The sequence below is a fragment of the Bactrocera dorsalis genome, chromosome 1 (genome assembly GCF_023373825.1).
Source record: "Bactrocera dorsalis isolate Fly_Bdor chromosome 1, ASM2337382v1, whole genome shotgun sequence".
Classification (NCBI taxonomy): domain Eukaryota; kingdom Metazoa; phylum Arthropoda; class Insecta; order Diptera; family Tephritidae; genus Bactrocera; species Bactrocera dorsalis.
The window spans coordinates 42,058,034-42,077,022 of NC_064303.1; the positions used below are offsets into that span (position 1 = coordinate 42,058,034).

An 18,989-nucleotide genomic window follows, 5' to 3' on the forward strand; every position below is an offset into this window, starting at 1 on the left:
TATATTTTTTCTTAATCTAGAGGACCACCTCTATCCGTACATAGCAATATGCTAATCTAAAATTTACCCTCAACAAGTATAGACAGATACTGTACTCTTTCTCCTTCTCTAGAGCTTAGTCAGATTAATAGCGGGATTCTGTAACCAGTTTCTGTCTCTATTTGAGACATTTTGAGGTAAAGTCTCAATTTGTGACTAGTTACTATTCACTAAACAGTCTCTAGCGTTAGTCACAAAACATTGCCTCAAATTTGAGACCTGGTAGTTAGCAGGTCACAAAACTAAAAAGAACTCTTGTCTGCCATTTTGAATGTACTGAATAGAGATCATCATAGTTATTAATCGATTGTAGTTTTTTTTATATGTTGTAAGCAACTCAATCACGAAAAGGTTAAAAATAAAGGAATTTTACATAAATTTCGTAAATATTATGAAACAAGGTGAACACATATTTATATTTTTATTCATAATTATGTTTTTTGACTATGTTAAAAAAATTTAATATTTGGTATCGACATAATTATTTTCATTGAAGGGTAAAAACATCTCTGAATGATGAAATGTAATAGATTTTGTGACTGTCACTTACAGAATAGCAAAAAACATCTCTGAATAATGAAATGTAATAGATTTTGTGACTGTCACTTACATAATAGCAAAAACGTCTCAAGTCTCAAAAATTGTCTCTAACCTAAAATCTCAAATTTAGAAACTTGAGACAGTATCACAGTACAGAATCGCATCCCGGGGATCCCCGAATAAGTGATCTCAATTTGGAGATTCGGCGGATGGTAAATCAACATAAGCGGACGAAATGGATAGAGCACCTGAAGTCCTGCAACCTCTCCACCGGTGTGAGTAAGCTTTGGGCTACTGTCAAAGCTTTGTCTAATCCGAAGAGACATGACGACCGAGTTGAAGTTCAATTCAACGGTCATGCCTCTTCGAACCCGAAGAAGTGCGCGAGCTACTTTAGCCGGCAGTTTATACTGCACCCTTCGGTAGACAAGGCCAAGAGATGTGTTAACCGACGGCTGCGCAAAATGCCAAACAACTGCGCGCCACTTACTTTCACCGATGAGGAGGTTCAGGGTGTCATCAACAAGGCAAAATCTTCCAGATCCATCGGCCCAGACGGAATCAACATATTAATGTTAAAGCATCTAGGCTCGACGGGAGTAAAATATCTCACCAAGGTCTTCAACCTGTCGCTCACCACTCTTCAAATACCCGATGTGTGGAAAGTCGGAAGAGTGGTCCCACTGCTGAAACCTGGGAAACCCGCCAACAAAGGGGAATCTTATCGACCGATAACTCTCCTATCCCCAGTAGTGAAGACACTTGAGGCCTTGTTACTCCCGACCTTCACTCACCACCTGAGCCTAGCCAGCCACCAGCATGGTTTCCGCAAAGTGCACAGCACCACCACAGCACTTAGCGTCATAAACGCCCAGATAGTTCGTGGCCTCAACCAGAAACCACCCTGCGAAAGAACGATCCTCGTAGCGTTGGACCTGTCAAAAGCTTTTGACACTGTCAACCACACAACTCTACTGCAGGACATTGAAAAAACCACTCTCCCTCCAGGGCTCAAGAGGTGGACCATGAAGTATCTGAACGGTCGTCAGTCATTCGTACTATTTCGAGGTGAAACACCTAAGAATTAAACAGGGGGTTCCGCAGGGTGGTGTCCTCTCCCCGTTACAGTTTAATTTCTATATCTCGAAACTTCCTCAACCAGCAGAGGGGGTCTCCATAACCTCATACGTAGATGACTGCACGATATTGACGTCGGGCAATGGAATAGATGGCATGTGTTCGAAAGTAAACAGCTACCTCTCCGACCTTTCTCGTTTCCTCACTGCACGAAACCTCCAACTTTCACCCACCAAATCCACAGCGACTATATTCACAAACTGGACGAAGGAGTATAGGCTTGAACTTAATATTGCAGTCGATGGCGTCAAAATTCCGACTGTCAATAACCCTAAGATTTTAGGCGTAACCTTCGATAGTCTATGCTCCTTCTCTCCCCATACGACCGCGATTATCGCCAAGGTACAGAGCCGCAACAAAATCCTCAAGTCGCTAGCCGGCAGCACATGGGGAAAAGACAAAGAAACGTTGTTGGCAACTTACAAGGCAATCGGCCGGCCGGTCCTCAACTACGCAGCACCGATATGGTCGCCTGGATGCAGTGGTACGCAGATGAGGAAACTTCAGACCTGTCAAAATACAGCACTCCGGACCACGACGGGATGCCTCTTGATGTCTCCCGTTGAACACCTCCATAGTGAGACGCGCATGCTTCCTGTAAAGGAGCATAATCAACTCCTCTCCAGGCAGTTCCTGCTTGGTTGTTTCCGTAGGAATCACCCCTGCAGCCATCTGCTTGGAGCGGAACCGCCTCCCAGGAGCATCAAGAGGTCATTCCTCGACTATGTCGACGACATTGCACAGTACGCCGACCAGACTTCGGACGCAACTAACTTTCGACAGGCACTGACCGCCATTCACAGTGGAGCCATTAACACCTTCACCGACTCCCTTCCCGTGAATGGCGTTCTTGGAGTCAAACCACCACCTTTTGCAGACGAAGAGCTCCAGTTGCCGCGAGTGACCCTAGCGCAACTTCGTTCTGGGTACTGTAGCAGGTTAAACTCCTACTTATCCAGAATCGACCCCGACATACCTAATGTATGTCCTGCATGCAACGAGTCTCCGCATGACACTGGCCACCTCTTTGCATGCCCCACAAACCCCACCCATCTAACACCCTCTTCCCTTTGGTCCGACCCCGTCGAAACAGCACGTTTCTTGGGCCTACCGTTATTGGGGGAAACTTTAGTATACCATCCCACGATTTCAGGGTTAAAAGTGGTATGGTTGGATAGAGCTGCTGCTCCAGATTAAGAAAATATATAATTGTTGCCGCCGCAAACTTATAGTTTTCGAGATATTTGCATTTAAAGTTGAAAATTTTGCAAATTTTATCTTGCAATTTCTCGATTTCTAGTAATTATTTAGTTATTTGCTTAAAATAAGCATTTTATATTTTACACAATTTTCATTCCATGCACAATAACAAAGTATTCCGTGTTTACAGATATTAAGTGTTGCCATAATAACACATTTATCAAATGAATAAGAATGGATATAAAAACTCAAACGCAGAAAACAAATACCATCTGAAATAAATTTTCCATTGTAATAAAAAAAGTTTTAAGGCTTATAAGTATGTTTAATCTAATAATTTAATAAAAGGATCATATTGATTATTTGCAATACAACAAAGGTAAAACAGGGTAAACATTAGTCCATTCGCGTCCCACTTATTTCTGCATTGGCGGCCTTCGGCCGCGCTTCGAAAAAAATAACCCTGGCCGATCCAACACCGGGGTATGTCAGGTTTTTTTGAGTAAAAGTCCTTTTTGCGTTGGCGGCCTTCGGCCGCGCTTCAAAAAAAAAAAAAAATAACCCTGGCCGCTCCAACACCGGGGTGTGTCGGATTTTTTTTTGAGTAAAACTCCTTTTTGAGTTGGCGGCCTTCGGCCGCGCTTCAAAAAAAAAATAACCCTGGCTGATCCAACACCGGGGTGTGTGAGGTTTTTTTTGAGTAAAAGTTAAGTTTTAAGATAAATTTTGCAAAATTTTGAACTTTAAATGCAAATATCTCGAAAACTATAAGTTTGCGGCGGCAACAATGTGGAGCAGCAGCTCTATCCAACCATACCACTTTGAACCCTGAAATCGTGGGATGGTATACTAATGCCGACCCAAAAATTGTAACAAAGGCCAATAAGAGAAAATTTTATAAGAAAATTCTTTCTTTTAAATTTACGTACTATGTACATATTTGTTAGAATAAACCTAAATTAAAATAGTAAATTCATTGTTAGAAAATCAGCAAATATGAAATATATACATAAAAGATAAAATTAAATAGTGTTAAAAATAATTATATCAAATGGAAAAGACAGCCAAAACATTACGTTTATAAGCATTTTCCATTTGTATTAAAAAACAACAATATTTCAGTATTCCTTTCGCTTAATCTTGACCGACGATCACTTACAATTCGCCCCGCTTTGGAAAAAATTCTCTCACAAGGAATGGAGGAGACTAAAACACATAAATACTTTTTTGATAATTCTTCCATTTTAGGGTATCTGTATTTATTTTCAAGCCACCAATGAAATGGGTCGCTACTACGGAAAACCAGCCCATCTTCCAAATACCGCTGAACTTCAATATGGCTTTTGCTTGTTGTTGTTATTGTTTTAACGGGTATGCTAATCCCCGTTAGGATGGTAAGGGTTTTCTGTGTTGTCGTCGAGGTCATCTAACGGTAGGCGCAGGAAACGCGCTGTTTCGACGGGGTTGGACCAAAGGGAGGAAGGTGTTAGATGGGTTGGGTTTGTGGGGCATGCAAAGAGGTGGCCAGTGTCATGCGGAGACTCGTTGCACGCAGGACATATATTGGATATGTCGAGGTCAATTCTGGATAAGTAGGAGTTTAACCTGCTACAGTACCCAGAACGAAGTTGCGCTAGGGTCACTCGCGGCAACTGGAGCTCTTCGTCTGCAAAAGGTGGTGGTTTGACTCCAAGAACGCCATTCACGGGAAGGGAGTCGGTGAAGGTGTTAATGGCTCCACTGTGAATGGCGGTCAGTGCCTGTCTGAAGTCTGTAGCGTCCGAGGTTCGGTCGGCGTACTGTACGATGTCGTCGACGTAGTCGAGGAATGACCTCTTGATGCTCCTAGGAGGCGGCTCCGCTCCAAGCAGATGGCTACAAGGGTGATTCCTACGGAAACACCCCCCCAGGAACTGCCTGGAGAGGAGTTCATTATGCTCCTTTACAGGAAGCATGCGCGTCTCACTATGGAGATGTTCGATGGGAGACATCAAGAGACATCCCGTCGTAGTCCGGAGTGCTGTGTTCTGGCAGGTCTGTAGTTTTCTCATCTGCGTGCCACTGCATCCAGGCGACCATATCGGTGCTGCGTAGTCGAGGACCGGCCGGCCGATTGCCTTGTAAGTTGCCAACAACGTTTCTTTGTCTTTTCATGTGCTGCCGGCTAGCGACTTGAGGATCTTGTTGCGGCTCTGTACTTTGGCGATAATCGCGGTCGTATGGGGAGAGAAGGAGCATAGACTATCAAGGGTTACGCCTAAAATTTTGGGGTTATTGACAGTCAGAATTTTGACGCCATCGACTGCAATATCAAGCTCAAGTCTATACTCCTTCGTCCAATTCGTGAATATAGTCGCTCTGGATTTGGTGGGTGAAAGTTGGAGGTTTCGTGCAGTGAGGAAACGAGAAAGGTCGGAGAGGTAGCTGTTTACTTTCGAACACATGCCATCTATTCCATTGCCCGACGTCAATATCGTGCAGTCAACCTGCGTATGAGGTTATGGAGACCCCCTCTGGTGGTTGAGGAAGTTTCGAGATATAGAAATTAAACAGTAACGGGGAGAGGACCCCACCCTGCGGAACCCCTTTTTAATTCTTCTAAGTTTAGATGTTTCACCTCGAAGTAGTACGGATGACTGACGACCGTTCAGATAGTTCATGGTCCACCTCTTGAGCCCTGGAGGGAGAGTGGTTTTTTCAATGTCCTGCAGTAGCGTTGTGTGGTTGACCGTGTCAAAAGCTTTTGACAGGTCCAACGCTACGAGGATCGTTCTTTCGCAGGGTGGTTTCTGGTTGAGGCCACGAACTATCTGGGCGTTTATGACGCTAAGTGCTGTGGTGGTGCTGTGCACTTTGCGGAAACCATGCTGGTGGCTGGCTAGGCTCAGGTGGTGAGTGAAGGTCGGGAGTAACAAGGCCTCAAGTGTCTTCACTACTGGGGATAGGAGAGTTATCGGTCGATAAGATTCCCCTTTGTTGGCGGGTTTCCCAGGTTTCAGCAGTGGGACCACTCTTCCGACTTTCCACACATCGGGTATTTGAAGAGTGGTGAGCGACAGGTTGAAGACCTTGGTGAGATATTTTACTCCCGTCGAGCCTAGATGCTTTAACATTAATATGTTGATTCCGTCTGGGCCGATGGATCTGGAAGATTTTGCCTTGTTGATGACACCCTGAACCTCCTCATCGGTGAAAGTGGCGCGCAGTTGTTTGGCATTTTGCGCAGCCGTCGGTTAACACATCTCTTGGCCTTGTCTACCGAAGGGTGCAGTGTGAACTGCCGGCTAAAATAGCTCGCGCACTTCTTCGGGTCCGAAGAGGCATGACCATTGAATTGAACTTCAACTCGGTCGTCGTGTCTCTTCCGATTAGACAAAGCTTTGACAGTAGCCCAAAGCTTACTCACACCGGTGGAGAGGTTGCAGGACTTCAGGTGCTCTATCCATTTCGTCCGCTTATGTTGATTTACCATTCGCCGAATCTCCAAATTAAGATCCCTTATTCGGGGATCCCCGGGATCGGCATGGCGTAAGGTGTCGCGATCATTAGCTAAGACAGCTGCTTCGGCTGGGAAATTGGGGCGGATTTCCGCTATTCTTCCAGCCGGGATGAAGCGAGCAGTAGCTGCTGCGATCACCTTGCGGAATTGACGTTCGCCAACGCATACGTCCGTAGGAATGGGTAGAGCGTTGAAGGTGCTCTCAGTGAATTCTGTGGAGCCGACCCAATTAGCTTTTTTGAAGTTAATGAAGGTACGGTTGTCCACAGAAACGAAATCGGGAGGCTTCTCGATCGAGATAATTATGGGCAGATTAGAATTAGAATGAAAGTTGAGGAATGCACTGCGACCTTTGGTCTATTGTGCCCTCTCCTGGCTCACATTGACTCACTCAGCCCCAGCGCATGAATAAAATCCAACAACTTGCCGGGTGCTAGTGAGGCAATGTGATCCCTATCCGGACATGTTAGTCCAAGGGCCTTTGTCCTGCGTCTCCAGACTGCTGTGCAGTCGATCAGCAGGTGCTCCGGGGTTTCAGGCTCCCTATCGCAGAACCGGCAACTTGCACTAGAGGATAGGCCCATGCTATGTAGGTGCCTGTTTAGTTTGCAGTGGCCGGTGTACCATGCGACCAGTAACCTGAGCTTGTTCCTTGGGAGGTTTATCACAGTTTTGAACCTTTTCAGGTTGTAACCCCCCATTAGCAGCTTGGCATGTCTCATACCGCGAGTTTGGTGCCAATGCTGCTCCCTGCCCTTTACCTCTTCCTTACGGAGCAGCTCTTTCATGGCGTGGGGACCCACCCCCATGAAGGGTTCGGGTCCTACCACCTTGGTGGAGGCTGCGGAGCGGGCGAGCTCGTCTGCCAGTTCATTACCGGCTATTCCTTTGTGACCAGGCACCCAGATTAGGTGTACCTGGTTCTGTTCTGCAAGGCTATTCAGCCTTTCCCTGCACTCCTGCACTAATAGCGATTTGATCTCATAAGAAGAGATCGCCTTTAGCGCCGCTTGACTATCGCTGAGGATCGCTATTCGCTCATTACGATAGTTGCGATGGAGGTTGATATCGATACACTGGCTTATTGCGAAAACTTCCGCCTGAAAAATGCTCGGGAACTCTCCCATGGGTATGGAGAGTTTAGTACGTGGGCCCACAATCCCTGCGCCGATTCCCTCAGACATTTTAGAGCCATCGGTGTACCACCTTAGCGTGCTATTCCTCAGCATCAGTTCGAAGTTGGAATCATCCCATTCGTCTTTACTGCCAAGGGTGACCTTGAATCTTTTCCTGAAGTTGACCGTTTTTGTAATGCTATCCCTTGGGAGGAGGACCAATGGTAAGCAGCCACTTATCATCTCCATCCTCCGAGATGAGATTACTTTGCCAATTCCGCACCCCTCCGCCGTTATTTGCAGAAGTGTGTGCTTGGCTGCCTGACCGATAACCAAATGAAGCGGTGTCAGTTCCAGCAAAGCCTCCAGTGCCGCAGTTGGACAGGTTCGCATTGCACCCGTCATACAGACACAGGCTAAACGCTGTAGCTTCAACAGTCTTGTCTTAACAGAAGTTTGAGACGCTATTGAGGCCCATGCCACCGCCCCATATGTGATTATCGGTCGCACTATCATGGTGTACAACCACCTAACGATCCTTGGCTTACAGCCCCAGGATTTTAACGCCAGTCGATTGCACACCATCAAAGCCTTCGTCGCCTTGACCACGGTCAGGTTTAAATGTTGTTTCCACCGCAGAGTGGAGTCAAGCATCAAACCCAGGTATTTGACACTACTGGTCATCACTATTTCACTTCCCCCAAGTGAGAGATTCCTAAGACCGGGTAGGGACCTACGTCGCGTAAACGGGACCACGGTCGTCTTGGAGGGGTTGATATTCAATTCAACTCCCCTACACCACCCCTTTGCTAGGTTTAGACCCCTTTGGACCAAGTCACATAGAGTGTCTTCGTATTTACCTTTGGCCATGATCACAATGTCGTCCGCGTACCCCTGGCAGCGGATCCCATTGTCCGTTAGCAGTGCTAACAGGTCGTCCACAACTAGGCTCCATAGTAGGGGGGATAACACACCACCCTGTGGGCAGCCTCTAGTTGTGCCGAGACGTATCCTTCTATCGCCTACTGTGGTCTCCGCAACCCTGGAGCGCAGTACGGCTTGTATCCATCTGCGCACCGGTGCTGCCACATTCCTTTTCTCCAGTGCCCTGGCTACACTCTTGTGGGACGTGTTGTCAAAGGCACCTTCGATATCCAAGAACGCGCAAAGCATCACTTCCCCATGCTCTAGTGAGCTCTCTATCTCAGAGGTCAGCTGGTACAGGGCAGTGCTCGTTGATCTGCCCGCCCTGTAGGCATGTTGAGCCGCATGCAGCGGTACTCTCCTCAGCGCATTCATCCTTATTTCCTGGTCCACGATCTTCTCCATGGTTTTTAGTAAGAAAGACATTAGGCTAATTGGCCTGTACGATTTTGCCAATGAATAGTCTTTCCTACCTACCTTGGGTATGAAGATCACCTTCGCTGTCCTCCATATCTCGGGGATGTACGCCAATGCAAGGCTCTCTCTCAACAGCCGCAATAGGTGGGGCAATAGGAGTTGCTCCCCCTGTTGTAACAGCGCCGGGAAGATGCCATCCACCCCCGGAGACTTGAATCTCTCAAACGATGCCATTGCCCACTTGATTGAGTCCGCCGTAAACAGCCGTCTGGCTATACTCCAATCCTCACGGGATGGCCTGTGTTCGGTCATGGGAGGACACTGGTCTTCCCGAACTGTCTCCGGGAAGTGCGCCCGCAGAAGCTCCGTGGCTCTGTCCTCTGCACTGGTCGTGAACGTCCCATCGTTCCTTTTGATTGCTATTTCTACGTCGTTTGTGCCCCTTGCCAGGGCTTTATGCAGCCTAGCTGCTTCTGGCGTAGTGGCGACATTCTCGCAGAATCTCCTGAAGCTGGTCTGCTTTGCAGACCTTATCTCCTTGTTGTATAAAGTAAGATTGCTCCTATATTCAGCCCAGACCCCCGTACGTTTCGCCTTGTTGAACAGGCTTCGTACTTTTTTCCGGAGGTCCGCTAGTTTCCTGGACCACCAGGGGCAGTTACGTCTGTCCCCGGGCACTCTCAGGGGGCAACTACCGTGATAGGCTTTAGTCAAAGACTCATTCAGCTCAGATAACCTTATCTCCAGACCCAGGCCAGAAGTGCCATCGTCTATCCGCCCCCCCCTACCTAACTCCTCCCTTAGTATATCCCTGAAGGCGCCCCAATTCGCCCTCCAGGGATTACGCCTAGGGGGGAGGGGCCTGACCTCTACCCCCAGCAAGAACCTTACAATTCGGTGGTCCGACAAGGAGGGCTCCGCCGAGACTCTCCATCTCGAGACCAGTCCCCTTGCAGGCTCGTTACTCAGGGTGATGTCCAGCACCTCCCTCCTATTTATAGTTATAAATGTGGGCTCACACCCTACATTTTCTATCACTAAGTTACTACCTACTATGTATTCTAAAAGAGACTCACCCCTTGCGTTGCAGTTGGTGCTGCCCCATTCCAGATGGTGGGCGTTCGCGTCACAGCCTATAATCAAGGGAAGCCCATGTCTGCTACAGTGATCCACAAGCCGTTCCACCACCTCTGGAGGTGCCGTGGATGCTTCCCCTGGGAAGTAGGCTGAAGCCAGGACGAAGTCTTTGTCCTCAAAGTCCCTGGCTTGCACCGCCACCAGATCCTGCGTCAGGAACTCTGAAATACAGAAGAATTCAATGTTATTCCTGACGACTATGCAAGTTCTAGGCCTCTCACTTGAGAGATCCCAGATTACCTTATTTGACTCCGTTTTGAGGCCTTTAACCTCTCCTTTGCGGGTCCCAGCTTCTCTACCGTGAACCTGCTCGTTATTACAGCTGAAGCTGCCGCCGCGTGATGCAGGTTCACCTGGGCAATCTCCATATGGACGGCCGTCATAATACCGGTTCGAGGAAGGGCTCTCCCTCTTCCCCGCCGGCGATCTCGCCACCATCCAATGGGTCATCTAACCCGTCCAGGAGTTCCTGTGTTGAGGGGAGCTCTGCTCCCTGGTCGCAGTGGTCCTCTGCTGGGACGTCGGTGGTCGTTGCTGGCACTGCCCTCACAGTCCCACTTCCGCCGGGCTGATCCGCCACCTCGTCCACCTGCATCGGCACTGCTTCCGGGGCCGCCAATGGCGCGGCCTGCTTTTCGATGCTCTTGCCTACCTGATTCGCGGGCATAGCTGCTCCTTTGCTCCCGGTGGCTACGGGCCTGTGAGGCCGCATAACCACCGTGCTAAACCTGTAATACAGGCGGAATCCTTCTGCCCGGACGTATTTGTACGACTCGTCGTCTATGTACAGGTTTAGCCTCCAGCCCTTCATTCCACCTAGTTCTTCCATCTTGCTGCTCGCGACGCGCCAAGATGAAGTGCTAAGCCCCAAGTTCTGGTTCTTCACCAGTCCTAGGGCATACTCGTATGGTCTGTCATCGCTTCTTGGGAGGAACATTGTCATGCTATGCATGACGGGCAAATCCTCCGCCCTCCTCGCGCATAGGGCCGGACCCTTCCAACCTCCCAGCTTTGGTGCAAACTCCCGCAGCCAGTTGGCAGACCTCTCGTCCTTGCATTCCACCTGCAGCATACCTCCCTTAAACTCCACCCCCAAAAAGGACGCCGCGAAGTTTTGTCCTCTGAAGACCTCGTCCAAGAGGAGGTTCTGGAGCACGGTAAGCTCCTCCGGCTTCAGCGCCTCCGCCGGGTAGTTTTGAGGCAGTACAGCCATGCGCATGCCTTTAACGGCACCCGCATACCTGCGCCGCCCCTCCTCCACCCGGTGGGGAGCCGGTCCGGATTGTTGGTTACCGGTTGCCTTGTTCTCGTTGCCCCTAGACCTTTTGGAGCTGGGGGGTTCCTGCGGCGTGATTTGGCCGCTGCTCCGCTTTGCTGTTTGGGCATACGTTTCAGAGGGCATTGCCCTACCATCCCCACGCCGTGCGGTCAGTGTAGCACCGACCGGGCGGTTACTGGTGCCGCTGCCTTCCGCGCGAGCTGACCTGATGTCGTCACGCTCCTTTGCTGGGGGTACATTTCTCCCTTTGCCTCTGCTTCTGGCCAAAGCCTCCGCCGCTTCAGGAGTCTTCCCCTCTCGCAGGTACCGTAGGTACCACCTCATGATGGCGCCGCTCATTCCCCTCCTTTTTGGGTCATCACACCCTCCGGGTTTGCCAGCTTCTGGGAGAGGGCGTTGCCCACCTCTTCTGCGCCTCCTTTTCCTTCTGCGCGCACCGTCAGGCTCTGCCCGATGTGACTCCCCCGAGTCCGACCCGCTCCGCCTTGCGGCGGGGGTCTTGGCGGTGCTCGTGGCTGCTGCAGCGGCCCCAGGCGTTTTTGGCATGCATGCACAGCTGCATGAGGGCATGTCGTCACTATCCTCCTTGGCATGCTCCACAAATAGCGCCCGTACCTCCGGCGAGAGAATGTCAAGGAAGTCCACCTTCCGTCTGGCTCCTTGACCCGATCTACCTTCTACTGCGTCAGCTTCCTTCTCGTTGTCCGTGTCCGTTCTCCGTTGTTGTTGCTTTAGATCCGTATTATTGTTGTTTGTTTTGTTTAGTTTGTCCATCTGTGTCTTCCGACCCTAGGCTCAAACAGGGTGAGCCGTCAGGTCTATTATTTAAAATGGGGACTAAGTAGGTCAGCCACGCCAGAGCCCCTTGGCGCGGTAAGGCCACAGTTACACCCCAATTCGGCCCGGTGTTGGGGAGGCTCCGTTATAATACAGCCAGATTTACCTCCTGGCTGCAAACCATCCAATGGGCACGGGTCGCATGACACCCTGGATTAGGAGGTGGTAGCTCTTGGTTAGCGCACGCATGCGGCACCCGACACCCTGCCTGGGCGGTGCCTATCGGCACCAGCCACGCAGGTTGGGGGATGCCGAGTATGCCTTGCGCCTAAGCCCCTGCACCGCGACAAGGTGCCTACCATTCGCAGAGGATAAAACAGATGATCTGATGCAAGAGTTAGCATAGGTCGCCAGGTTATGCTGTTTATCAGGCCACCGCTAGCAATGGTATTATCCGGCGAGCTATTACAGGTGCCCATAACTCTGGTGGGGGCTTCGTCACTCATTGTGCAGAATGTCGAATCGTCAATCTGTTCCGCCAGCTCCCTTCCCCTACGATCGTTTGACAGGCAGGAATGCCAAAGATCGTGGTGCGCGTTAAAGTCGCCTAGTACCAAACGGTTTTCACCACGAAGTAGCGCGCCTATATTCGGGTGATATCCTGTAGGGCAACATGTAACTGGGGGAATGTATATATTAAATATTTCGAGCTCGACATCGCCTGACCGGATAGCTATGCCCTGACATTCTAGGGTAGTATCCCTGGGGTCGATGTCTTCGATACTGCACGGTGTTGTGCAATATGAAGGCTAGGCCACCACCATTATCTCGCTCGCGATCTTTACGAATGATGTTGAAACCTGCACAACTCAGAAGTTCTGAGCGGCTGTTGAGCTTGGTTTCTTGGACCGTAGCTATCGATATACGTTCCCGATTCGTGAGTGCAACTATCTCCTCGATCTTGCTCTGGAGTCCGTTGCAGTTGAATTGAAGTAGTCTCGTTTGTCGCGGGTGTCCGTGAATGATCCTGGGGGTGAGGGAGTGACGTGTTAGTGGTGGTTGTTGCAGCTGCAGAACCCGCGGGGGCGGTTGTCGCACTGGGGTGTTGGTTGGCGAGGTCACTGTTGTGAGTTGCGGGGGCAGACTCCTGCAGCATGGGGCAACGTAGGTGACACTCCACTCACGTGTGGTGCGCAGGCCGGAACACGTCGGGAAGTGGCACCAGCCAGTGCAGGAATTGCACTTAACTGATGCAACGTTCCGACGTATGACGGTCTGACACACGAAACAGACTGTGCGAGGAACCAAGAGTTGCTGATTGGTTCTCGCACGAGGATTGGAGCGGGATGAAGGTTGGGGGGGGGGGACAAGTCAGAGTGGGAGCTGTGTTGCCTGTTTGAGCTCCTGACCGTAGAGGTCCTTTGTTGGCCACTCTGATTGAGTGGCGGCGCGGCGCGCGAACAGTGTGCAGGTTGCACAGCCGTAGAGGCTTGTATCGCAGTATTGCGCAGACAACACGGGGCCACGTAACGCGTGGTCCACTCCCTGTGGGTCTTAAGGCCTGAGCAGGTCTTAAGATGGCTCCATCCATTGCATGTATTGCACCTGATCGAGGTGGAGTTTGGATGGAGCCTTTTAGCGCAGACGCAGCAGAAAAATTCCTCCGGGTCCGGGTTGGACTCAATGCCAGCACGAGTCAGGAGGATACGGAGCAACCCTGCTGCAAGGCGTTGCTCTAAGGACGACAAACACAGATTAATACTCACCGATCCAAACGGGGTTAGATCGCCGAAAGAACAGCCCTTGGTCGGATAACATCCGAGTCAATTCCGGTGCGTAGAACCGGCTGTCGTGGGAATTGAATTGGCTTTTGCTCTACGAGTACGCTACTATGTGGTTTATGTTCATTAGAGTATTTATCGAAAGAACTCCATGTTGATACTGATTTTTCTACATTTTCTTCTGTTCTTTCAGTCTTAATTTCTATTTCTTCCCTTTGCATTTCTATTAACGTTTTTTAATTTTTTTTTGTTTTACGTGCTGCCGATTCATCAGTCAATGCCACTAATTTGAATCTGGTGTCGAGAAAAATAGCTACCGTAAGTGTATCGCTGTGTTGTAAACTGCCAAAACGTTCCCTAATTCCATTTAAAATAATTTCTATCACTTTTTGTATGATGTTTGAAAATATTTCAGTTCGCAAGTGTCTACACACATCTAATAGACCATTTGCGATTGGTATTACCAGCAAATCCGTGCGATATGTTTCACCATTATTGCTTACTGTAGCTTCTCTAAATGGTTTGAAATTTTTCAAAAAGCAGCAACAGTCGCCCAATCGTCGCTGGTTAATATAGGTAAATTTTTGTTTATAATTCTTCTTCTTAATTGGCGTAGACACCGCTTACGCGATTATAGCCGAGTTAACAACCGCGCGCCAGTCGTTTCTTCGATTGTTTATAATTACCAATGTACATTTCACTGCTTCCTCCAACTTCGAAAAACGCTTCATTCGCTGAAGTACTTTTCTTGAAGTGAGCAACTATTACTCTAACTTTATCAGTTACTTGTTCTACTTCAGGAATGCGCAATCCTTCTCTTACAATTAAATTAATTGTGTGAGCCATACATCCAAAATGATTCCAATGTAACTTATTAATTATTGCACTTTTTATGTGATACCAGGGGTATCTCTTGCTCTTGCAAAATCTTTGTACGGTGCAAGAATTACAGATTTTTCCACCTAATACAACGGCACAACAAGCACACACAGAAAATTATTTGCAATGGCTTTAAAATATGTCAGACCAAAACCCTTGTTCATTTGCGTGCAATGTCACGCAAAAATATAATTGTAAGCCCGTTTTAGCTGTCATTTTGCATAAAGACATATTTTGACGTTAAATTTTTCAGGAAGGTAAATTTTAAATAGATCTTATAATTTCAATTTAAATTATAAAGATTTGATACAGTTTTTTTGTTAAGAATGAATGCAGAAGTTGCGCCAATTCACAATAGTCATTTACAATAAATTTACCGAATCAGCCGTTCATATATCACTAGATTCTGCAATGGGTGCTCTCGTGCCCTTGTATATTTTGGTATAGGATTTTTGCAATCTGTAATCTTGCAAGAGCAAGAGAATTCCCTACTATGTTCCGACCGAAAATTTAAAGGGAATAGATTCACTAATCTGCTCGTTCTCACTGCCGTTGGAAAGATGAAAAAACAGCTGTTCTTGCAATTCAAGAATTCATATCGCTTAATATTTATCAAAAGAAAAGATTATCATATAGTATTTCGAAATAAAATACATTTTCTTTTAAATATTTTCCATATAATGGAAATAATGGACACATTTTTTCATTTGTTAAGTCGATTTTCGGGTGAAATTAGATTCATTGGTTGTTTAAATTTTTTTCTCTTTGTAGTGTCTAACCGTGTGATTCTGTAACGTGAGACAGTCTCAAGTCTCTAAATTTGAGACTTAAAGTTAGAGACAATTTTTGAGACTTGAGACGATTTTGCTATTCTGTAAGTGACACTCAAAAAATCTATTACATTTCATCATTCAGAGGTGTCTTTACACTTGAATGAAAATAATTATATCGATACCAAATATTAAATTTTCTTTAACATAGTCAAAAAACATAATTACCAATAAAAATGTAAATATATGTTCACCTTGTTTCATAATATTTACGAAATTTATGTAAAATTGTTTTATTTTTAACCTTTTCGGTGTTTGAGCTGCTTACAACATATAAAAAAACGACAATTGATGGCTGGGATTTAGAATAGCATTCCTGGATTTCGGGAATAAAATGGGTATCACTGGAAAGGTGACGTTCTTCAGATCAAAAAAAAAATATATATATAGTTGCCGCTAACTTATAGTTTTAAAGATATTTGCATTTAAAGTTGAAAAATTGACAACTTTTACATTGATAATTTGTATATTGTGAATAACTTTTTCACTTATATTATGCACTTTTCACTTATTAACACTTCACTATAACGTTTAAATGCAAATATCTTTAAAACTATAAGTCAGCGGCAACTATATATATATTTCCTTAATCTGAAGAACGCCACCTTTCCAGTGATACCCACTTTATTCCCGAAATCCGGGGAAGCTATTCTAAATTTTACCCGAATGCTATTTTGCAAGTCGCAATTTTTTATATTTCACTGTAAATGCTATTTGGGTTGGGTTTAGTATCGCGCCGGTTAATTTTGGCTCACTGTACCTAAACAAGAGAACCAAATTGAAAATTTTAAACACGCATGTATACTTAAATTATTGAACTTTATTTTAAAACATATTTTATAAAAATCGTTTCACAAATTTTTCCAAAACTTCACTTTAAAAAATGCTGTTTTTTGCAAATTTCTCAATATATGCTAGTGTATTTTCATCTGTTGTGCATTGTACCAAATCAATTATGGATACATTTTCACGCACATATATTACTTCTGAATTATAAAAACCACTAGTAGTTTTTAATTGCTTTTGATTGTTAATTTCTTTGTAAATCTTTAAATAAAATACACCTTTTTCTGCATTAAGTTCAATAATGCGAAAAACCAAAATGACTGCCTAATTTGAACTGTCAAATTGCCGAGAAAGGACGAACAAAAGGGAATAAATTAAACCCAGTTAGCAACAAATGTATGAAGTGAACGCGAAAAGGTGTTCAGTGCTAAAATACTGTGGATGGCGTAGCCGGTGTTGGACCAGCCAAGGTTATTTTTTTAAAGCGCGGCCGAAGGCCGCCCACGCAAAAAGGAGTTCTATGCGAAAAAAATTGATACACCCCGGTGTTGGACCGACCAGGGTTATTTTTTTTGAAGCGCGGCCGAAGGTCGCCAACGCAGAAAGGAGTACTACACGAAAGTACATCAGTCACCCCGGGTATTCGCTCGACCAGGGTTATTTTTTTAGAGCGCGGCCGAAGGCCGCCATCGCAGAAAGGAGTACTATACGAAAGTACTTCTGTCACCCCGGATCCCTTTGTATCATTAATAGATGCAATTAAATATGTATATATATTGCACTAAAACATTTTGGTTTTCTTTATTTTGATTTCTTGTCCATACAAAAATTTTGGCTGGGTTGCACTGGTTTCAGTTTGTATGGAAAAATGAGCAAAAACACTGATTTTTGGTCATTTTCAAAGGGCTCCCTACAGGCCTATAGGGGCTCTAGGGGGTCGAGGGAGGGTTTATTTAAAAGTTCGATCCTTCCTCTTTCCAATAAGGGGGCGTGAGGGGGGGTAGCCCTCCCCTGTTTTCCTCCATAAACGATACTAAACATTTCCCTGCTATTTTGTCACAGTCGCAATTTTTCATGTGATGCTGTGACTGCTACTTTGTTGAAGTTTCCCATGTGTTCGTTAATTCCAGTCATCGCTAATTTAGGAAACTTGTCACAGCTGTGACCAGTGATTGGGTCGGCTTTAGTATACGATCCCACGATTTCAGGGTTAAAAGTGGTATGGTTGGATAGAGCTGATGCTCCAGATTAAGAAAATATATAATTGTTGCCGCCGCAAACTTATAGTTTCCGAGATATTTCCATTTAAAGTTGAAAATTTTGCAAATTTTATCTTGCAATTTCTCGATTGCTAGTAGTTATTTAATTCATATTATGCCTTTTTTATGCACTTATACTTCATTACATTGTTTCTACATATTTATTTTTTAGTAATTATTTAGTTATTTGCTTAAAATAAGCATTTTATATTTTACACAATTTTCATTCCATGCACAATAACAAAAGTATTCCGTGTTGACAGATAATAAGTGTTGCCATAATTACACATTTATCAAACGAATAAAAATGAATAAAAAATAGGACTATACCCCAAATACATAAATCATTGCCCTTTTTCTTGATATATCAAGATTTTTGATACACCCCGGTGTTGGATCGACCATGGTTATTTTTTTTAAGCGCGGCCGAAGGCCGCCAACGCGAAAAGGAGTTTTACTTAAAAAAAACTTGATACACCCCGGTGTTGGATCGGCCAGGGATATTTTTTTGAAGCGCGGCCGAAGGCCGCCAACGCGAAAAGGAGTTTTAATTAAAAAAAAACTTGATACACCCCGGTGTTGGATTGGCCAGGGTTATTTTTTTTGAAGCGCGGCCGAAGGCCGCCAACGCGAAAAGGAGTTTTACTTAAAAGAAACCTGATACACCCCGGTGTTGGATCGGCCGGGGTTATTTTTTTGAAGCGCGGCCGAAGGCCGCCAACGCGAAAAGGAGCTTTACTTAAAAAAAACTTGATACACCCCGGTGTTGGATCGGTCAGGGTTATTTTTTTGAAGCGCGGCCGAAGGCCGCCAACGCGAAAAGGAGTTTTAATTAAAAAAAAACTTGATACACCCCGGTGTTGGATTGGCCAGGGTTATTTTTTTGAAGCGCGGCCGAAGGCCGCCAATAAAGCCTTAAAAATTTTCTTATTACAATGGAAAATTTATTTCAGATAGTATTTGTTTTCTGCGTTTGAGTTTTTATATCCATTCTTATTCGTTTGATATATGTGTAATTATGGCAACACTTAATATCTGTAAACACGGAATACTTTTGTTATTGTGCATGGAATGAAAATTGTGTAAAATATAAAATGCTTATTTTAAGCAAATAACTAAATAATTACTAAAAAATAAATATGTAGAAACAATGTAATGAAGTATAGTGCATAAAAAAAAGCATAATATGAATTAAATAACTACTAGCAATCGAGAAATTGCAAGATAAAATTTGCAAAATTTTCAACTTTAAATGGAAATATCTCGGAAACTATAAGTTTGCGGCGGCAACAATTATATATTTTCTTAATCTGGAGCATCAGCCCTATCCAACCATACCACTTTTAACCCTGAAATCGTGGGATCGTATACTAAAGTTTCCCCCAGTGAT

The 18,989-nt window shown here is 45.8% G+C and overlaps 1 protein-coding gene across 7 annotated transcripts in view; it reads right to left on the minus strand.

Moving 5' to 3' along the window:
• Positions 1-18,983, minus strand: part of LOC125780350 (uncharacterized) — a 56,063-nt gene extending 37,080 nt beyond the window's left edge. For 4 of the 7 annotated variants that reach the window (XM_049462584.1, XM_049462585.1, XM_049462582.1 and 1 more), the window contains exons 1-2: positions 10,249-18,983; positions 9,948-10,169 (exon numbers count right to left, since the gene is read on the minus strand). In XM_049462584.1, coding sequence (XP_049318541.1) covers positions 10,388-12,061 — 1,674 coding nt within the window. In that variant the 5' untranslated portion in view covers positions 12,062-18,983 and the 3' untranslated portion in view covers positions 9,948-10,169; positions 10,249-10,387. The remainder of the gene's footprint in view (positions 1-9,947; positions 10,170-10,248) is intronic. The other 3 variants (XM_049462588.1, XM_049462587.1, XM_049462586.1) reach the window with 3 other exon arrangements.
• Positions 18,984-18,989: the final 6 nt, after the last annotated feature.